Source organism: Pelophylax lessonae, assembly GCF_965119305.1.
Source record: "Pelophylax lessonae genome assembly, chromosome: 13".
NCBI classification, from domain to species: domain Eukaryota; kingdom Metazoa; phylum Chordata; class Amphibia; order Anura; family Ranidae; genus Pelophylax; species Pelophylax lessonae.
This window is the reverse complement of record NC_138780.1, coordinates 129481414-129499875: the sequence shown is the minus strand read 5'-3', so window position 1 is coordinate 129499875 and position 18462 is coordinate 129481414. Positions and strand designations below refer to the sequence as shown.

Below are 18462 nucleotides of genomic sequence, written 5' to 3'. Positions count from 1 at the left end.
GATTGCTTTTCAGAGGCATTTAAAGGGGCAATATGTTGCCTCCTCACCACCTGTTTTTAGCCTGTAAATGCATTATTACCACACCGCAACCATGCAATGCACACAGTTGCGGGGTGGTTGCAGTGCAGCCCCTTTCACCCTGGGTATACCTCCAGCTGAAACTGCAGCATGTGTACACCCCTCAGCTGCTGCCTCTGCATGTGACATGTGAACAAGCCCTTGGTTCATATCTGTGTGGCTGTGTGCTGTGTGTAGGGCAGCCTATTAATTTCAATGGGCTTCCTTGCCTGCAGAAAAGCAGGGAAAGAAGTCCCTGACCCTTTTTTTCAAATTGCGCCATACCGAAAGCATCCTATGTCTGCCAGTCTGTGGGGTACCATTAAGAATTAATGGCACCCCTAAAGAGCAGAGCATTTGTCTGTGTGTCAGGAACGAGCGCAATTTTGCGCTTGTTACGCGACACACAGTAACGTGAACCAAGCCTCGGACAGGGGTGCCTCAAGACTAAAAATGCTTTTCAAGGTGCCCAACTGGAAAAAGTTGAGAAACACTGGTTTAACCAATACTTTTTTTTTGTACAATTGTCCTTTAAATGGGGTGTGGCAGGGCGTGTGTTCTATGCCTACATACTTTAGCTAATAGGTGTCCCTCATTTCCATTTCAGAAAGTTGGGATGTATTGGGGAAGGATTAGGAATACTTTCAGGTTTTACTGCTAATCAGGGTTCTATTATAGAAATTTACCCTCACTTTCAGTCCTGCCATAACAGTTTCACCAGAGAGAAAATGGTGAAAAATTTCAGAGACACAGACAGAAATAAAAATTTGACAGGGGTTTAGCTTTCTCCTACTCTACTACAGAAAATCATTTTTGTGTGTGTCTATTTTGCTGTTGGAGAGTTCCCCTCACATCTTGTAAAATATTTTCTGCAAGAGTAGAAGTGAGGGTAAAGAGTTTTGGATAATGATAAAAAGCCTGAAGAAGAGTTACAACTGCTGTTGGCTATCATAACCGCTTGCCAACCACCCACCGCAGATATACTGCAGCAGGGCGGCTCGGCTGCGCAAAATCACATAGATCTAAACACAGCGGGAGGCTGGTCGCGGGAAGCGATTGCTGCTGGCCTCTCGCGATCGTCAGAGAAACTGACAGAAGACCCGCCTGCTTATGTGAACAATTAATAACTTGTAAATTGAGTCCAACCTAATTCTGGAGCCTTGCATGTATATCCATGTGTGAGTGGTTGGTAAACCCTTGGGGATGAGAGATTCTCCACACCCCCCTTACCTTGACCCAATTACCTCCACTTTTTTCCACTTCCATCCACATGTAGTGCTTTCTCCCATTTCCTGTTCTTTCATGCACAGTCTCTTACTTACAGTATTCTCTTTGCACTGCTTTTTGGGTAGAGTAGATACAACAAACAAAATAAACATGTACTTTCATTCTAGTCTATTCCAGCATATTCTTTACTGTACATTAAAGTATAACTAAAGGCAAAACTTTTCTTTATTGTGGATAAAGCGGAGAGGGATTAGAACACATGTCAGTTTTTTTGCTGTCTGTGCCACTGTTAGGGAAATTCACCCTCTCTATTTGTCCTGTTTACCATTGTCATTGAAAGTGAAAAAGAAAATCCTAAATTTTGGGTTGTCACCAGAAAATAAATAGAGGGAAAATCCTCCAATGGGGACACTAGCTCTGGTGACATGGGGGTCCTCTCACTTCCTGTTTTGGCAATGGACAGGAAGTGAAGGTAAATCTCCCCAATGGGGAACAGATGGCAAAAAAAATAAAAAAACAGCCGGGGTTATAACCCCCAAAATGAAATAAAAAAAAATAAGGCTTTGAAAACCTCCAATAAAAACTATTGAGCAAAAATGCAATTTCAAATTAGTTATTCTTTGCTGCAGCAAATTGTTGCTCTTTGCACCAATTTTTTAAATAAACCCTTAGGTATCAATGGACGGTGGCACATTTATTCCTACCATATACTATCCAAGTGCCACCATGTGTTACATCAACACTTCAGTGTCATTTGGATTCAATCAACACCCTGCAGTTAACCTATCCCCTCGATGTTTGCATTCTCCTAGGCTGTCATTTCTGCTATGTAGTTAAAATGCTGCCATCTGTGCAAGGACAGATCTAGAGCCCATTATAGGGAACCAGTGGGAAAGAGACCTAAATCCCTGCTTTGAAAACTATTCCTGGCTCTGTCTGCTCTGATTTTTTGCTGCCGGGACTAGCATATGCCCTTGCTAAGATGTTGATAGCTATTTGTGCTTGTTTTGTTTTCCCATATTATTTTTTATATCGCATTTTGGGTTATTTTGCCTGTAACTTTATGAGCTAAACAGTAACATATGCTAGCTCATAAATAAAACACTTTTAGTATATTTAAGGATCTTATAAGAGAGAGATTTCTTATGGTTTACAAGGTACAAATGAATTTGAGACTTTCATCGTAAGCCCTATAGCCTGCCATTATCTGAAATATTCAGCTCCCTGATAAACTACAAAGTAATGCAGCAATCAGAGCACTGGTATTCAAAGGGCATTTAAGTTTCAGAGCACCAATTCCCCCCCCCCCCTCCCTCCACAGAGTACCAATGCTCCTTCTCCTTCACAGAGAACCAATGTCCCTCTTCTCCCTCCACTGAGCACCATTAATCCATTCTCCCGCTACCAAACACCACTTGGGAATTTTTTTCTCCAATTGACCACTAACTCGGAATGTCAGGCAATTTATTTTACTCTCCTTGACCACCAACATTTGAGAATTGCAGCCATGTTTTCCTCTCACTGACAACAGACACTGATCATCCTCTCCTCTTGCTGACCAGCAATAAAAGAAGGACTATGAAACATACTGCTGACCCCTGCACTCTATACATTGTGTTGTACATAACACAGTGCTTACTGCTGTACATTGCTTAACAGTTGTCTCAACAGCTGCTGGTTGCAAGTAGTTTCCAACTATTTTATTGAATTTCTTCTTTAAGGTAGGCTCAGACAAAGTGTTAGTCCTTTGTCCATATTCTGTTTTATTTTTTAAAGACAATCCTTTTTGTGTGTCTGTTAAACTCTCATTTGTGGCACAGTAGTTAAGGAGTATTTTGGAGGTGCACAGCAGTGTTAATTTTGGCAGCAAATTTCAATTAAGTTTTAGTCTTAGTCTTAGGACTAAAATGGCATTTTAGTTTTAGTCCTATTTTAGTCTTCTGCAAGTGTTTTAGTTTTAGTCGTATTTAGTCGACTAAAACTCCAGCATATTTTAGTCGACTAAAACGCCCTACATTTTAGTCGACTAAAACTCATTTTAGTCATCTATAATCAAATGGGTGTAGTTCAATTGTAATTTGTAATGCATTATTTAAGCATTTCTCTACAATTTCCAAACTCATTATATACTACTGCTGGTCCTGGAGTGAAAAATCTAATATGTTATTATTTATGCTTTGAGCATGCACCAGTGTTAATTTTTGGCAGCAAATTTCGATTTAGTTTTAGTTATAGTCTTTTGACTAAAATGCCATTTTAGTTTTAGTCGTATTTTAATCTTAAGACTAAAATGCCATTTTAGTTTTAGTCGTATTTTAGTCATCTGAATTGTGTTAGTCGACGAAATTAACACTGGTGCACAGGCTGCAGTATATGTGTGCAATGTGTACTGCAGGTAGGTTTAAACTATATTCAACCATGTTCCTTTAGGCCATGAGCAATAGCTAATGCAATTTACCCACACCCACCATGCTTTTTTTCCCTTTCAATGATGTCCCTTTTTCTCAACTTCTGATGTGGAGAGGAAAGTATTAGATATCACATGTCTAAATACTGAGCTTGTTAGGCCTGTGTCTGAACATGTGGCACGTGGGGATGGTTAACTGAATTTTGTGGAGAACAGACCAGGATAGTATTGATGATATGTACATGCAAATTTGCTTCTTGCACAACTGTATCTATCATTCTGTTCTATTTGGCTAGAAACTTTCTGATATGTTTGCACCCCATACAAGGATTGATAGTTGGTCTAATGCAAAAATAAAATGCTATAGAATTTTGCATTTATGGGCACCTTTAAGTACAGTATGCATGGGCATTTTTATCCTGTAAATGCGTTGCTGAAAAAAAGAGTATCATGTTAGTAAGCATGTAACAATATAGGCAATATTTTTTTCCTGATAAAGAAGTGAAGCATTGCTTCAAAACATGTAATTTTTAACAGTTGAACATGTGGTAATCAGAGCATAGCTTTATGAAAATGGTAATTTGCTTCTAACAGACATCAAGAGGGTGTCCGCTACTGGCAGAAATCAGGAGTGTGTGAGATGTGAAACTCACTGTACAGCACACCTGTTACTGACCAGAGTTTTCTCTCTGCCCATGTGGCAGCAATAAGGGGTCCATTTATAAAGCAGCGCTATGTATTACCAAGGTCATATTGCTGCTTTATACTTTTAATACTAGATTGTTTAGGATTAGAAGAGCAGCTCCACCGTTAAGATCACACCTTGATACAACTTTGTCAAACCTCTTTTGACCTATGAGAGCCGAAATCCTCCATCAACACAGTGGGGTTATTTTTACATGTGTTTCAGAAAGTAAAGCAATCAGTATTAAAACCAAGCAGCTAGCATTTTTAAAATAGGAGTCATGCTTTTTGTATATGATACTCTTTAGTCTACAAAAAGCTAAGAAGTCTATGGGGTTGAATTACTAAAACTGGAGCATGCAGAATCTAGTGCAGCTATGCTTGGTAGCCAATCAGCTTCTAACTTCACTTGTTCTATTTAGCTTTGACAAAAATACCTGGAAGCTGATTGGTTTCTATGCAATGCTGCACCAGATTTTGTTTTTAGTAAATCAACCCCTATGCATTTACCAGAGAAAGTACAATCCTGTTCAATGCATCGTTTATTATAGTGATGATGTACTTAACTGCATAAGATGCTGGTTGTTGTTGAGCATAAACATATAGGTTTATCACACTGTCAACAGAGCTTTTAATCTAATAATATTAACACGCCAGCGGTGATTCATCAAAGTCCATTAAGTGATGACACTGTTTATTCCAGCTATAGATCTTATTTTAATCAGTGGGAGTTATGGGCAGTTGGTCAGACTCTTCTCGAAGGACAACCAATAAATAACTTCTGGAAAGCTTTGTAAATCACTAAACACTACCTAAGTAGTATTTAAAATGGTCACATAGTAAAGAGCTTAATAATTCCCCTTATAACATTATGATAACTACTGCATATGTCTATGTTGTCACTGAAATTCTAACATCCAAACCAGCATAAGATTTGAAAGTCAGCAGCAGGAGCTCCTCACATTCTTTCCTATTCAGCCCAACATAGCTGAAGATGATACGTAAACATATTTATTTTCAGAATGACTACCTATAGCGCTTGCTTTAAAATAATTGCAATTAAAGTGAATATACTAAATTTCATAAAATTGATATTAGTGACAAATATAATAAGTGTAAATAATAAATCTTATTTCATATAACATTACTGATTGTAAAAAATCCAAAGTAAAAAAGTCCAAAAAATATGCAATATAAAGTGAGTCCTTTGTGCAAACTTCCAAATGAAAAGTGCAGTATATATGCAACGAGAGGAGAGGAGACAGAGGGGGATCCCACCATCTCATCTACCTGGAGCAAGCCATAAGGAGAGTCCATTTTAGCCTGGACGGCTATACAAGCTCGATTGGTCGTGGTGCTATAAGGCATACATGACCCCCAACATCTGGTAAGTGATTGAATCTTACCTCTGTCACATTGACATTATAAATATAAGGATTTTTACTGAGTGGATTGAGTAATCATCGCACTGAGCACTTGCACTTTTAGTTTGCACAAAGGACTTACTTTATATTGCATATATACTGCACTTTTCATTTGGAAGTTTGCACAAAGGACTCACTTTATATTGCATATTTATTGGACTTTTTTACTTTGGATTTTTTACAATTATTAATGTTATATGAAATAAGATTTATTATTTACACTTATTATATTTGTCACTAATATCAATTTTATGAAATTTAGTATATTCACTTTAATTGCAATTATTTTAAAGCAAGCGCTATAGGTAGTCATTCAGACTACTTACCTGCAAACATATTTTATCTTCTATAGCAGCTGCTACGAATATACACAATTTTAATATTTTATTCACAATCAATTTTTATTCACAGAATTATTTTTAATATTTATTCACATATTTATAAAATAAACACATGGCGCGGGGCATATACACTAGTATATTCCTTACATATTTATTTTCAGGGTGTCACGATCTGAATAACATACTATTTGCATGTTATCCTTCCCCAGTTTAAAAGAAAAGTTAGTAACAGTGTTCAGACCAAAAATGTCAGAAGTTCCTTGTTTTAAAACAGTACCCTGATCTGCATTTGGACAGAAGAAGTAAAGAGACTATTGGTTTCCAAGACTTCACAATACCAGCAATGATATTCCTTCTTTCGTTATGACAAGTTCTTTTCCTTAACAGTCTCAATCACAGGTTTTATTTCTTGTAGGAATTCTTACAGAAAAAAAAAAAAAAGCCACTAAATGATTCAGCTACCAGTGAAGGCACAAAATACCCATAGTCAGGAAACGGTTAAGGGTTTCACCACACACACACGCACACACACACTCCCCAAGAGTCACCATAGAGAAAGTAGGCCACTGCAGTACATGCTGAAATATATAATCTGTATGGTTGTTCTGATGTGTCCATGTAAACTGTCACAATTACAGGAAAAGCAATGATTTGCTACACATGCCAACTCCTTGATTTGACATTGAAAAATGTTTGAGGATTGAAATGTGTTGAAATATGCCCTGGTAATGAGTAAATAATCTGATGGCTTCTTGTCCATCTATCATAGCATGTACGATACAATCTAGCCAGCATAAAAATGTCATACAAACATCAGTTCAAATCAGTCAATAGATAAAAACTATAAAGTATAATAAGTATGAAATATGCACATCTAAAGCAAAACAAAAAGAAAAAGGAAGATGCATAAAATGATGTGACAAGATTTAACCAAACTGTGCAAACAACAAATGTAACACTTGAATAAAAATATACTTCGGAATACAGTCCATGAATGTATTAAAGAAAAATAACTAAATGCACAGTATCCAAGAACAATCACAACATTTTACCAATACTTCATTAGGATATATCAAATGCGGAATAAAAATTGGAAGAAAACAAAAGCTGAAAATGATTGCAACATGATCGTGATCAATTTCTTAACGCTGAATTCCTGGAATGATCTGGACTGCTTACCTAAATTGATCCAGCTAAGCACAATGTAAGTATCCATATCTTACCAGATGGGCCACTGGGGAAGGTGGAAATCTCTTATAGTAGTCAGGGCTGCTACAGTGATAGCTGCAGTTATCCAGGTCTTGCAGGGGTTCTACGCGAGCGGCTCCCCTTCTACATACAGAATACAGAGTGTTGCTTGCTCAGCACTGCCGCCAATCATAACATGTATTATATTTTTTTCAATCAATACAAGGTGTTCTCTGACTGGACAGGGTGGAGAAGGGGCGATGACATTAGTATCTATACCTTGCTAAATCAGAGAATGTCTTGTATTCATTGAAAAAAATACAAGGTGTTCTATGAATGGCCACAGTGCCAAGTGACAAGTGAGTGAACACCTTGTATTACATTGAAAGCGGCACCATCGCTGTTACCTTGTCCCTGTGCATCCGCCTGAGACCTCCTTACCATTTGGTGACATCTGCCTGTGACCCCAGAGGGGTAAAAAAGCTGTTTTTGACTCAGTGTTCTGGGTCAAATCTTAAGGTGAGAGGCTTTGATCTCTGGTGGCGGTGGAGTGAAGCACAATATAATATATTAATCACGTCTGTGGTGGCCATTTCTTTGAGGATTAGAATGCACCTATTTATGGACATTTAATTTCATGATTTTGAGTATGCACATATTGATTTATTGACACTTAATTATTTTTTGAATTTTTTTTTGTGTGATATTGGGAAGCACTTATGATTTAAGGTCATTGAGTTTGCTTATTATTTACACATATTGTCATTATACATATAATTTTTTGTTTTTGACATATTCACTATTCATTTTTCTGGCGGAGCACCTGTTTGTTTTGAATTACTTATATTGTGGAAGTGGATAACACTATCTGGTGGTGGCTGCCGGATATTTTTTTCAAAAAATCTTTTTCTATTTATTTCACATATCTGCGCTGATAGCTTTTTTGCACATAATGTGTAATCAGCAAGATCTGTTTATTGAACGATGAAAAAAGTGGTATTGAACCATGTCCTTATGTTCTTCCCACTGGCTCCATGGTGTGTAGTTAAGTCCCTCCAATGAACAAAAAAGGCGGGTTTCTCCTTCCCTAGGTGGCCAATCCTAATAGGGGACATTCGCCTAAGGTAGGCTAGTGGCTTCAATCATAGAAAGTAATAGAAGAAAGCCAGAGAATGACCTAGGACCGCTATACCAGAAATGCTTCTCTGGAAGTCGACCATCAATGTAGTAGCGCTGACTATTACAGTACTTTTTTAGCTTCCCCAGTGACCCATCAGGCATGAAATGTGCTTACTTATATCATGCCAAGCTGGATAAATGGAAGTATGGAATACAGATCATTACTGGAGTTTAGCTTTAGGTCCTAATTATGTGGTGTTGATTTAATAAAGAAAATCGGGGTGTTTACTTTGCAAGGAAAGATGCACTGTGCAAGGGGAAATAACTCCAGAACTTAGTTAATGCAGTGACGTTTTGCTGTCTTTCCATCATCTAGTCATGCACAAGCAAAAATTATGTTTTCTTATTTTCTTGCACATGACTAGGTGTTTTTTGCAAAGTAAAGTTCACCCCATTCACCAAGCTTTGGAACAAATTCCCTTGCAAAGTGCAAATTGCCTTACGACGTGAAAAGCCCAATTATCTTTAGCAAATCAAACCCTTTGTGTCAATAGGCCTTCATTTACAATACTCAACTGAAAAAAAACAAGGCCGGAGTCTTAAACATATTAGAGAGTAAGTTCCTACAAAACTATTTTGCTATTTATTCATTGCATTACACAAGTCCCATATAGTAGCCATTAAAAATCCAACAGTCATTTGTACAGACCATGGGTTGAAAGTATAAGAAAAGCTCATTCTTTGCTTCTAAGGACAGCAAGAAATCTTTAGAAAACATTTCTTTTTTTACTTTAGGAGTCCAGTAGCAAGGGTTCTTTTACACCTGGGTTCCTAGCTCTGTCCATCAGCAATGGCAATAACAAAAGTATCAACTGTTTTTTCACATTTCAGAGAAAGAAGCATGGAAAATGAGGCTCTACTAGTCTTTGTTATAACTGCAGAGAGGAGGTGAGGGGGGCAAATGCAGGTACCTTTTGGGGGCATAACAGGCCGCCTGAACACAAGAGAAATGAGAAGCCACTAAGTGATTCAACCACCAGTGATTTATCAATTTTAGGTCAACTTAGTATTTAAAGTGGGCCTCCAGCCAAGCAAACACTTGACTGAAATAATATATACGTCAAACTTTCCTTGCCAAAAGATTTGTAGTTCTGTCCTGCCAGCTTTTTAATATATATACATAAACACACTGCATAGCTTGGCAAACACCACCACTGTATCCTATGTCAGTTGCCTCCCTAATAGACAATAAATCTTTATCATCATAGACCTGATGCATTGTCCAATGGCCAACAGGTGACAAAAAAAAAACTGAAAGTTGGAAAAAGTCAGTGTTGTGACCCTCCCAGCTAAGTAGTGCGGCAGAGGTGTGTCGGTTAAAATGTTGGCTTTAGGGATTACATATATTTTGGTAGGTAAAGCAAGTAATTTAAACATATTTCAATTCTTTTCTTGAGTTCAGTTTAAAAATAGTAATGATAGATCAATATTTTTATCATATTATCACAAGGTTTTAATAAATTTCAGCAGAGAGCATAAGGAAAAGAAAGACTCTTACTTTTCTGTAGACAATCATATTTGGAGTGTTATCCTCTGGATCTGTAACTCCAACACTTGAATCAGAAGAAAGAGCCATGGTTGATTTTTCACTGACACTGCAATAATAAATGCAGAGCGGCACATGAGACAAGTCAAAGAAAACAGATTTCACAATACGCTGACATGATATTAATCTCATTTGTACTTTGTAAAACACATAATGCTGTGAAGGAGGAGGTAAGCGCTGGATGATATTGTGCTCGGTTCTTTTACTGATTAAACTTTTATGGATTATGTATATTGTATTTTATTTAAAGGAAATGGAAAGGAGTGTTTTCCTATTTTTTTTATTTATGAAAAATATTGAGGTGTAAAAGATGTAATTGTAAAACATTTCAGTCAGATAAATATAGGATGCTGTATATACAGTATATCTCTAGTGTTAAAACCAATTATCAGCTACATTGAGCATGGTTGTACTTCTTGCATATTACTGTACCTTTAAAAAGTATGAGGCTTAATCCAGGTAAATTTGCTCAAAATCAATTAATTGCCATGAATATATATATACACACACACACACACACACACACACACACACACACACACACACACACACACTATTACCAAAAGTATTGGGACGCCTGACTTTACAAGCACATGAACTTTGATGGCATCCCAGTCTTAGTCCGTTGGGTTCAATATTGGGTTGGCCCACCCTTTGCAGCTATAACAGCTTCAACTCTGATGGGAAGGCTGTCCACAAGGTTTAGGAGTGTGTCTATGGGAATGTTTGACCATTTTTCCAGAAGCGCATTTTTTTAGGTCAGGCACTGATGTGAAGAAGGCCTGGCTTGAAGTCTCCGCTCTAATTCATCCCAATGGTGTTCTGTCAGGTTGAGGTCAGGTCTCTGTGCAGGCCAGTCAAGTTCCTCCACCCCCAAACATATGTCTTTATGGACCTTGCTTTGTGCACTGGTCCAAATCATTTGGTGGAGGGGGGATTATGGTGTGGGGTTGTTTTTCAGGGGTTGGGCTTGGCCCCTTAGTTCCAGTGAAGGGAACTCTTAAGATATCAGCATATTAAGACATTTTGGACAATTTCATGCTCCAAACTTTGTTAGAACAGTTTGGGGATGGCCCCTTCTTGTTCCAACATGACTGCGCACCAATGCACAAAGCAAGGTTCATAAAGACCTGGATGAGCGAATTTGTGGTGGAGGAACTTGACTGGCCTGCGCAGAGACCTGACCTCAACCTGACAGAACATCTTTGGGATGAATTCGAGCGGAGACTACAAGCCAGGCCTTCTGGTTCACATCAGTGCCTGACCTTACAAATGCACTTCTGGAAGAATGGTCAAACATTCCCATAGACAAACTCCTAAACTTTGTGGACAGCCTTCCCAGAAGAGTTGAAGCTGTTATAGCTGCAAAGCGAGGGCCCACTCAATATTGAACCCTACAGACTAAGACTGGAATGCCATTAAAGTTTGTATGTGTCTAAAGGCAGGCATCCCAATACTTTTGGCAATATAGTGTATGTCCCATTTTGGGTCCGCTCAAAGACATGATTGTGTTTGATTGTGTTCACTTCCTTTTGGACTGCCTCACCCATGTGGACCTTTCCTCATACAGTAATTAATAAAATGGCTATGATGTCTGATTCTGTCCATTACTTGTTTTATCTTATCCCTGTCACAACTTACCTGTTTTGAGTTGCTCCTACCACCTTAACACGCACGAAACGTGCGCCAAAAATGCAGCAAGCAGGACTTTTAAAAATGCAATGGAAACACAACTGATCAGCGTGAAGAGTTCCATAGGATTTAAAGAGATTCATTTTTCTTCCGCTTTTCTTCCGTTTTTTTAACTTACACACTGATCAGTGTAAAAGGGCCCTTTGTCAATGGGAAGGCTTTAAGAGCTCATGAAAAGTGCATCAAAAGCTGATCAGTGTGAAATGGCCCTTAAGCTGAACAAAAGCTCATCAAAAACTGATCAGTGGGAAAGCATCTCAACAGGGAGAAATCTTCAGTAAATGTATTTGCTATTCACTTTGGTCATTTAGCCTCGCACCCTTTCCCCCTTCTAGAAGAGACATTATGCTGAAGATAACATTAACATACTGGACAATGGGTACTGTAGCCCCAGAGTATCACCAGTAATCACAGGCATGAGACCAAGAGCACCTGCTGGGAAACCCAGGACAGCCGCCCCAGACATTTCACAGCCATTGTAGTAGTTCAGTAATCTATGGGAGAGAAAAAAAATGCAAAAGTAAAAGCACAGAAAAATCATGTATTTTAAAAGAGAAGTTCAGGAATGAAAAGAAAAAAAAAACAGCCATACACAGAACAGTCTTTAATATTGATTGGACCCTGGGCAAACATTTTCTTTGAGCCCCCTTCCCCCTTTCTGGATCCCAAGCACCCCCCCCCTTTTTCAATATAGAGCATTCCTCCCCACCACCTAAAAAAATATTAGAGTGGGGCTGCAGAAGAGCAGCTGCAACTTACTGCATGCCTGTGGAGGAGCTTTTGTCTGTGTAGATCCCCCGCCCCCTCCCTCTTCTGCTTTTCTATAGAGGTCAATGTGTAGAGCAGGGAGGGATGTAAACGGTAGCCGGAAGAGGATTGCTGTCACTTGTAAATGCAGAAGCAGCGCTTCTATATTTACAAGTGACAGTAGTGAGCAGCTCAGCAGCCAGCAAGTGACCAGTGCCAGATCTCGGAGGTGGCAGAACTCCAGCTGAAAAAAAGCTGGCGGGCAGCTACTATGGGCCCCACAACATTGGCTGGGCCCTGGGCAGCTTCCCCTTTTGCCCCGTGTTAAAGACGGCCCTGGTCATACTCACCTAGGTGGATACAGGACCAGTCCTCAAAGAATGAGAACCAAATAATTAATCATTAGATTCTTGGTCTTCAGTGAGCAGAGAACTGGTGATTGACAAGTCTCAGGCTCTCTGCTCTGCCCCTCCAGTGCTCACTGGAACGCTGGGCTGTGGAGGGGGCGGAAGCAGCTGGCTCAGCTCGCTGAGAGGTTGAGCCAGCTACTGGTCAGGCATCTTGGTGGAACCCAACATTAAAGTCACGATCTCTCCAGAGGCTGGACTGGATGAGTGATGTCAGCCATCAGCAGACTTTAGCCACTGTTGGCTAAAAACAAGTCACAGGAGTGCAGAACTAAATGCACTCTTGTGTCCCACAGGATAATAGGGCCCAAAGAACTTTAGCACTACTTTTCCTTTAAATAAATGCCTACCTGCACCATTCCTACAATTTTTTTGTTGACTTACAATGTGAACTTGCTAGGGAAGTGTCAATTCTCTAGCACACCCCCTTCCTCCTCCACATCATAGCCCTTTACTTATCTGTCATTGTCTAATACTCTGAGTGCTGACCAATCTCCTCCACACCTCTCCTCATCTCCCTAAATTACCTTTTAATGTAGCAACTGGGGGAGGAGCAAAGGGGGATATTATCCCACGCGTCCTCCACAAAGCATGACATTAAAATGTGCATAACAGTTGTAAAACTGCTAATTGTAGCTGTATGCACCCACTCTGCTTGAGTGTCAGTGTCACTTAATCACTGACTAAGCTCAGCTAATTTTCTGATGCTGTCTTTGGTACAGACCAACATCAGGACTGTTAGATCTATTGGTTTTTGGAGCTTTGAGGCATTCTGTCAATATACAGTCATCTAACAGTGGCTATGAACTGTGCAAAGTTTTATGTCAACAGATTGACAGAGTATTGAGTTAAGATTCACAGTGTCCAGCAAGTAAAATTTCTTTCCAACAGAAGTCCAAACCTTATGTTTGTGCTATGATTCAGTTCCTTATTTCCCTCTTGACATTAAAGCCCCCCTCTATACCAGTGTCCTTGTTTTCCCCTTCACATCACAACACCCCACCATTACAAAAATGTTCTATTTCTCCATTACCCCTTTTTGTCACAGTCTCCCCCATTCCAATACAGCCCCCTTTTCATCACAGTCCCCTCTTTAAATTACAACCCCCATTACATTACAGCACCCCTTTGCATAACAGGCCATCCATTTACACCATAGCGCTTCTCTTTACAATACAGCCCCCCTTTACATCACAACCCTCCTCTTTACAGTACATAGCAGCCCTCCCGGTACATAGTAAGCAACCCCTTTACATGACAGCCCATCTTTACATTACCATGTCTCCCTTTTACAGCAGTCCCTCTTTACATCACAGCCCACTCCATTTCCATTACAGTCCCCCTACAGATTACAGTACCCCCTTTACATTGCACCCCCTCTTTCCAGTCCTATCTTACACAACAGGGTGGAGAGTAGGAGGTGAAATCAGTCTGGATGGAATGCATCGTCAAAAGCAATCATTGCTTGTTCATAAGGGGCTGCTCCTTGGACTGACATTTGGTGATGCCTTTTCTATATCATATACATAGCTCCCAACTGTACTTCATTTGGAGGAACTATCCCTCTTTTGAGACAAAATACCTCAGTCCCTCATGCAGCCTCAGTTGTACCTCTTATTGGTCTGATTAGTACATCTTTATACAAAATGTACCCTTTAACTACCAAAAGTGTTATGCTGCATTAAACTTTTTATCCAACCTCTATATTACTGCATTTGTTATTTTGAAAAGCCAATATATAAGAAAAATAGAGGTCAAAAAGCACCTATGTGGTTTAGCCAATAGCTTTCTGCATATTAGATCATTGCGGTCTGTGTAACTGGGGCTGTCGCAGGGACGTGTTATTTGCGGCTGTCGCAGGGACGTGTTATTTGCCTATATACTAAAATGTTTTCCTATTTATCGTTTCAGAAAGTTGGGAGGTATCTATATAAAGTGGAAAAAAGTGCATTGAAATGCTTATGCTCACGTTGTACAAATGTTATCAACTAAATGCAAAGTTTCCTGCCACTTGGCTCTTCTAGAATGACTGGTAAAACATGTGGTTTGTTAAATATTGTTTTAGCTGGATATAGCCAGCATCTTATTTTACATATTTATAGCTCTGTTATTTTCGGCAAGTACTCAGAGTCCTTTTTGTTTGCAAGGTTACTCAATTGCTCTTTGTTATGTTCCTCTATGGTTTTCAGAATCATTTAGGTAAAGCTAATATACTGAATATTGATGCATTTAAGTGGAAGTAGAAACGAACCATTTTCTATGTCAGCAAGAATAAATTAATGGAGATTTTGAAGAAGAAGCCAAATCCATTACTGAAAAAAAAGATTCATTATTGGTTGAACACAGAAAATGTACCTTCTAACAAGACATATGCAAGTTCTAAAAAGCATATTAAGATTTTAAGTCAAGAAAAGATGCAAATATTATTGTGTAGCCTTTTTAAAATGTGTAATAAAAGACCTTCTGATACCACAGTGGGTGCAATCTCTTCATGAGAATCGAAAAACCCTTGGCTTCTTAACCCCTGCACCGGTGTAAGGGAATCAGGAGCCCCCACATGCTGTTCTAGCCTTGTAGGAATTACTGAAAGCTTTCAGAGTCAAAGAATATGTATGCCGGCTCCTGAGTTGAGTACATAAAGATAATGTTGTTGGGGGCAGCTTTCTAATTAACCTATGCAAACCTATGAACCGCATACTTTCAAAATGCTGGATATACTGTATAAGCTTTGCCGCCAACACACTTGCATTTCAATTCTGAATTTGATAAAACATTATACACATTTTCTTTATATTTGCAGGTTTTCATGCTCCAAAATTAGAGTTCTTTGAAAATCTGGAAACTTGGAAAGCTTACTTTATAACCTATGATTACTAATTGTATCCGCTGCCCCCACTGATGAAAGGTGAAGCCTTATACAAGAGGACTGGACAGAAGGCAAAGGTCAAGGTTATATTCCAAATGCTCTGTAAACTTGCAATAAATGTGAAGACCGGAACCTAATATACAGTATCTCACAAAAGTGAGTACACCCCTCACATTTTTGTAAATATTTTATTATATCTTTATATGTGACAAAACTAAAAAAAATGACACTTTGCTACATTGTAAAGTAGTGAGTGTAAAGCTTGTATAAAAGTGTAAATTTGCTGTCCCCTCAAAATTACTCAACACACAGCCAATAATGGCAACAAAAGGGAGTACATCCCTAAGTGAAAATGTCCAAATTGGGACCAATTAGCCAGTTTCCCTCCCCGGTCTCACGTGACTCGTTACTGTTACAAGGTCTCAGGTATGAATAGGAAGCAGGTGTGTTAAATTTGGTGTTATCACTCTCACTCTCTCATACTGGTCCCTGGAAGTATAACATGGCACCTCATGGCAAAGAACTCTCTGAGGATCTGAGAAAAAGAATTGTTTCTCTACATGAAGATGACCTAGGCTATAAGAAGATTGCCAAAACCCTGAAACTGAGCTGAAGCACGGTTGTCAAGATCATACAACGGTTTAACAGGACAGGTTCCACTCAGAACAGGCCTCGACATGGTCGACCAAAGAAGTTGAGTGCATATGCTCAGCGTCATATCCAGAGGTTTTCTTTGGGAAATAGATGTATGAGTTCTGCCAGCATTGCTGCAGAGGATGAAGGGGTGGGGGGTCAGCCTATCAGTGCTCAGACCATATGCCGCACACTGCATCATATTGGTCTGCATGGAAGCGTCTTCTAAAGATGATGCACAAGAAAGCCCAGTTTTCTAAAGACAAGCAGACTAAAGACACGAATTACTGGAACCATGTCCTGTGGTCTGATGAGACCAAGATAAACGTATTTGGTTCAGATGGTGTCAAGTGTGTGTAGCGGCAACCAGGTGAGGAGTACAAAGACTAGTGTGTCTTGCCTACAGTCAAGCATGGTGGCAGGAGTGTCATGGTCTGGGGCTGCATGAGTGCTGCTGGCATTGGGGAGCTACAGTTCATTGAGGGAACCATGAATGTCAACATGTATTGTGACATACTGAAGCAGAGCATGATCCTCTACCTTCGGGGACTGGGCCGCAGGGCAATACTCCAACTTGATAACGACCCAAAACACACCTCCAAGATGACCACTGCCTTGCTAAAGAAGCTGAGGGTAAAGGTGATGGACTGGCCAAGCATGTCTCCAAACCGAAACCCTATTGAGCATCTGTGGGGCATTCTCAAACGGAAGGTGGAGGAGCGCAAGTTCTCTAACATCCACCACCTCCATGAGGTCATCATGGAGGAGTGGAAGAGGACTCCAGTGGCAACCTGGGAAGCTCTTGTGAAATCCATGCCCAAGAGGGTTTAATGCAGAGCTGGAATAGATGGGGCCACACAAAATATTGACACTTTGGGCCCAATTTGGACATTTTCACTTAGGGTTGTACTCACTTTTGTTGCCAGCAGTTTAGACATTAATGGCTGTGTGTTGAGTTATTTTGAGGGGACAGAAAATTTACACTGTTATACAAGCTGTACACTCACTATAATTTATTCAGTGTTGTCACATTAAAAGATATAATAAATAGATATACAGATAGATATGGATACATAGATATACAGTATATACACAGACGCTATATAAATAATAATATTAATATATATAAATTTTGACTTCTATAAGAGATCCTAATTTTTCATTGTTTGGCTTTTTTCCCATGAACTCTTTGAAGCAGACTTTCATTTTCAGGTCAGTCATGATCAAAGCCATTGTGAAATCAAAGATGTCTAGAAACCCTAGTGGAATGGGCTTAATAACAGTTAGCTGTTTCAACAGAGAATAAAAGGATTAACTGACTGGCACTTCCTCAACGACTCCTAAAAACTATTCAGGAGTAAGGTTTTAGCATACATCTGGCAGCCTAATTATTAAGCATTCTTTACTTTGTGTTTCAGTGATATATAACAACAGCCATATTAAGCAAGTTCATGTGGAATGCACAGAATCTACTAATTAAAACTCCAGCCAAAAATAAGAGAAAAAAAAATTACAAGCCTATTCAAAGACAAAATAGTAGATCCTGCTTTTGCAGCAATATTTACCTTTAGTTCAAAGATTTTCCCAGCAGTACTTTTTCCGCCACTAGATGTTCTCAATCTAATAGCAGACATAATTACAGCCACTTCCTATGAGCCCAGGTAATCCTGGACCTACCCCGGCCTGCTACTAGACAGTGAAAAGAGATGCAGCACACTGATTAGCTCATCTCTCTGTTGCTCTGCTCCCTGCTCCTATCAGTATATGTCTTGTCATTACATGACTTGCTCCATGCTCCTTCTTCCTCTCACACTCCAGCCCTGGTATACAGGGACTGTAAGAGGTTATATTCAGGTAATGAATAGTTCATATTCCCATTGCACACCCTCCTGGGTATAGGCACATCTGTTGTGGGTGCTGCAGCAATCACCAGCTGGACACTGGATCTATCAGATATAAACATACATGTTCGCCAGCACACCATGAATCTTGCACAGCAGTCCAAATAAACTTTTTATTGCAAAGGGATCACATCACATCAGGATAAGGGCAACTTTTTTTAGT

At 39.4% G+C, this 18462-nt stretch overlaps 1 protein-coding gene across 3 annotated transcripts in view; it reads right to left on the bottom strand.

Moving 5' to 3' along the window:
* Positions 1–18462, bottom strand: part of RGS6 (regulator of G protein signaling 6) — a gene marked incomplete at its 5' end in the record, with an annotated part of 657279 nt that overhangs the window by 556710 nt on the left and 82107 nt on the right. For all 3 annotated transcript variants that reach the window (XM_082275029.1, XM_082275027.1, XM_082275028.1), the window contains one exon: positions 10006–10102. In XM_082275029.1, the coding sequence (XP_082131155.1) occupies positions 10006–10083 (78 nt within the window). The remainder of the gene's footprint in view (positions 1–10005; positions 10103–18462) is intronic.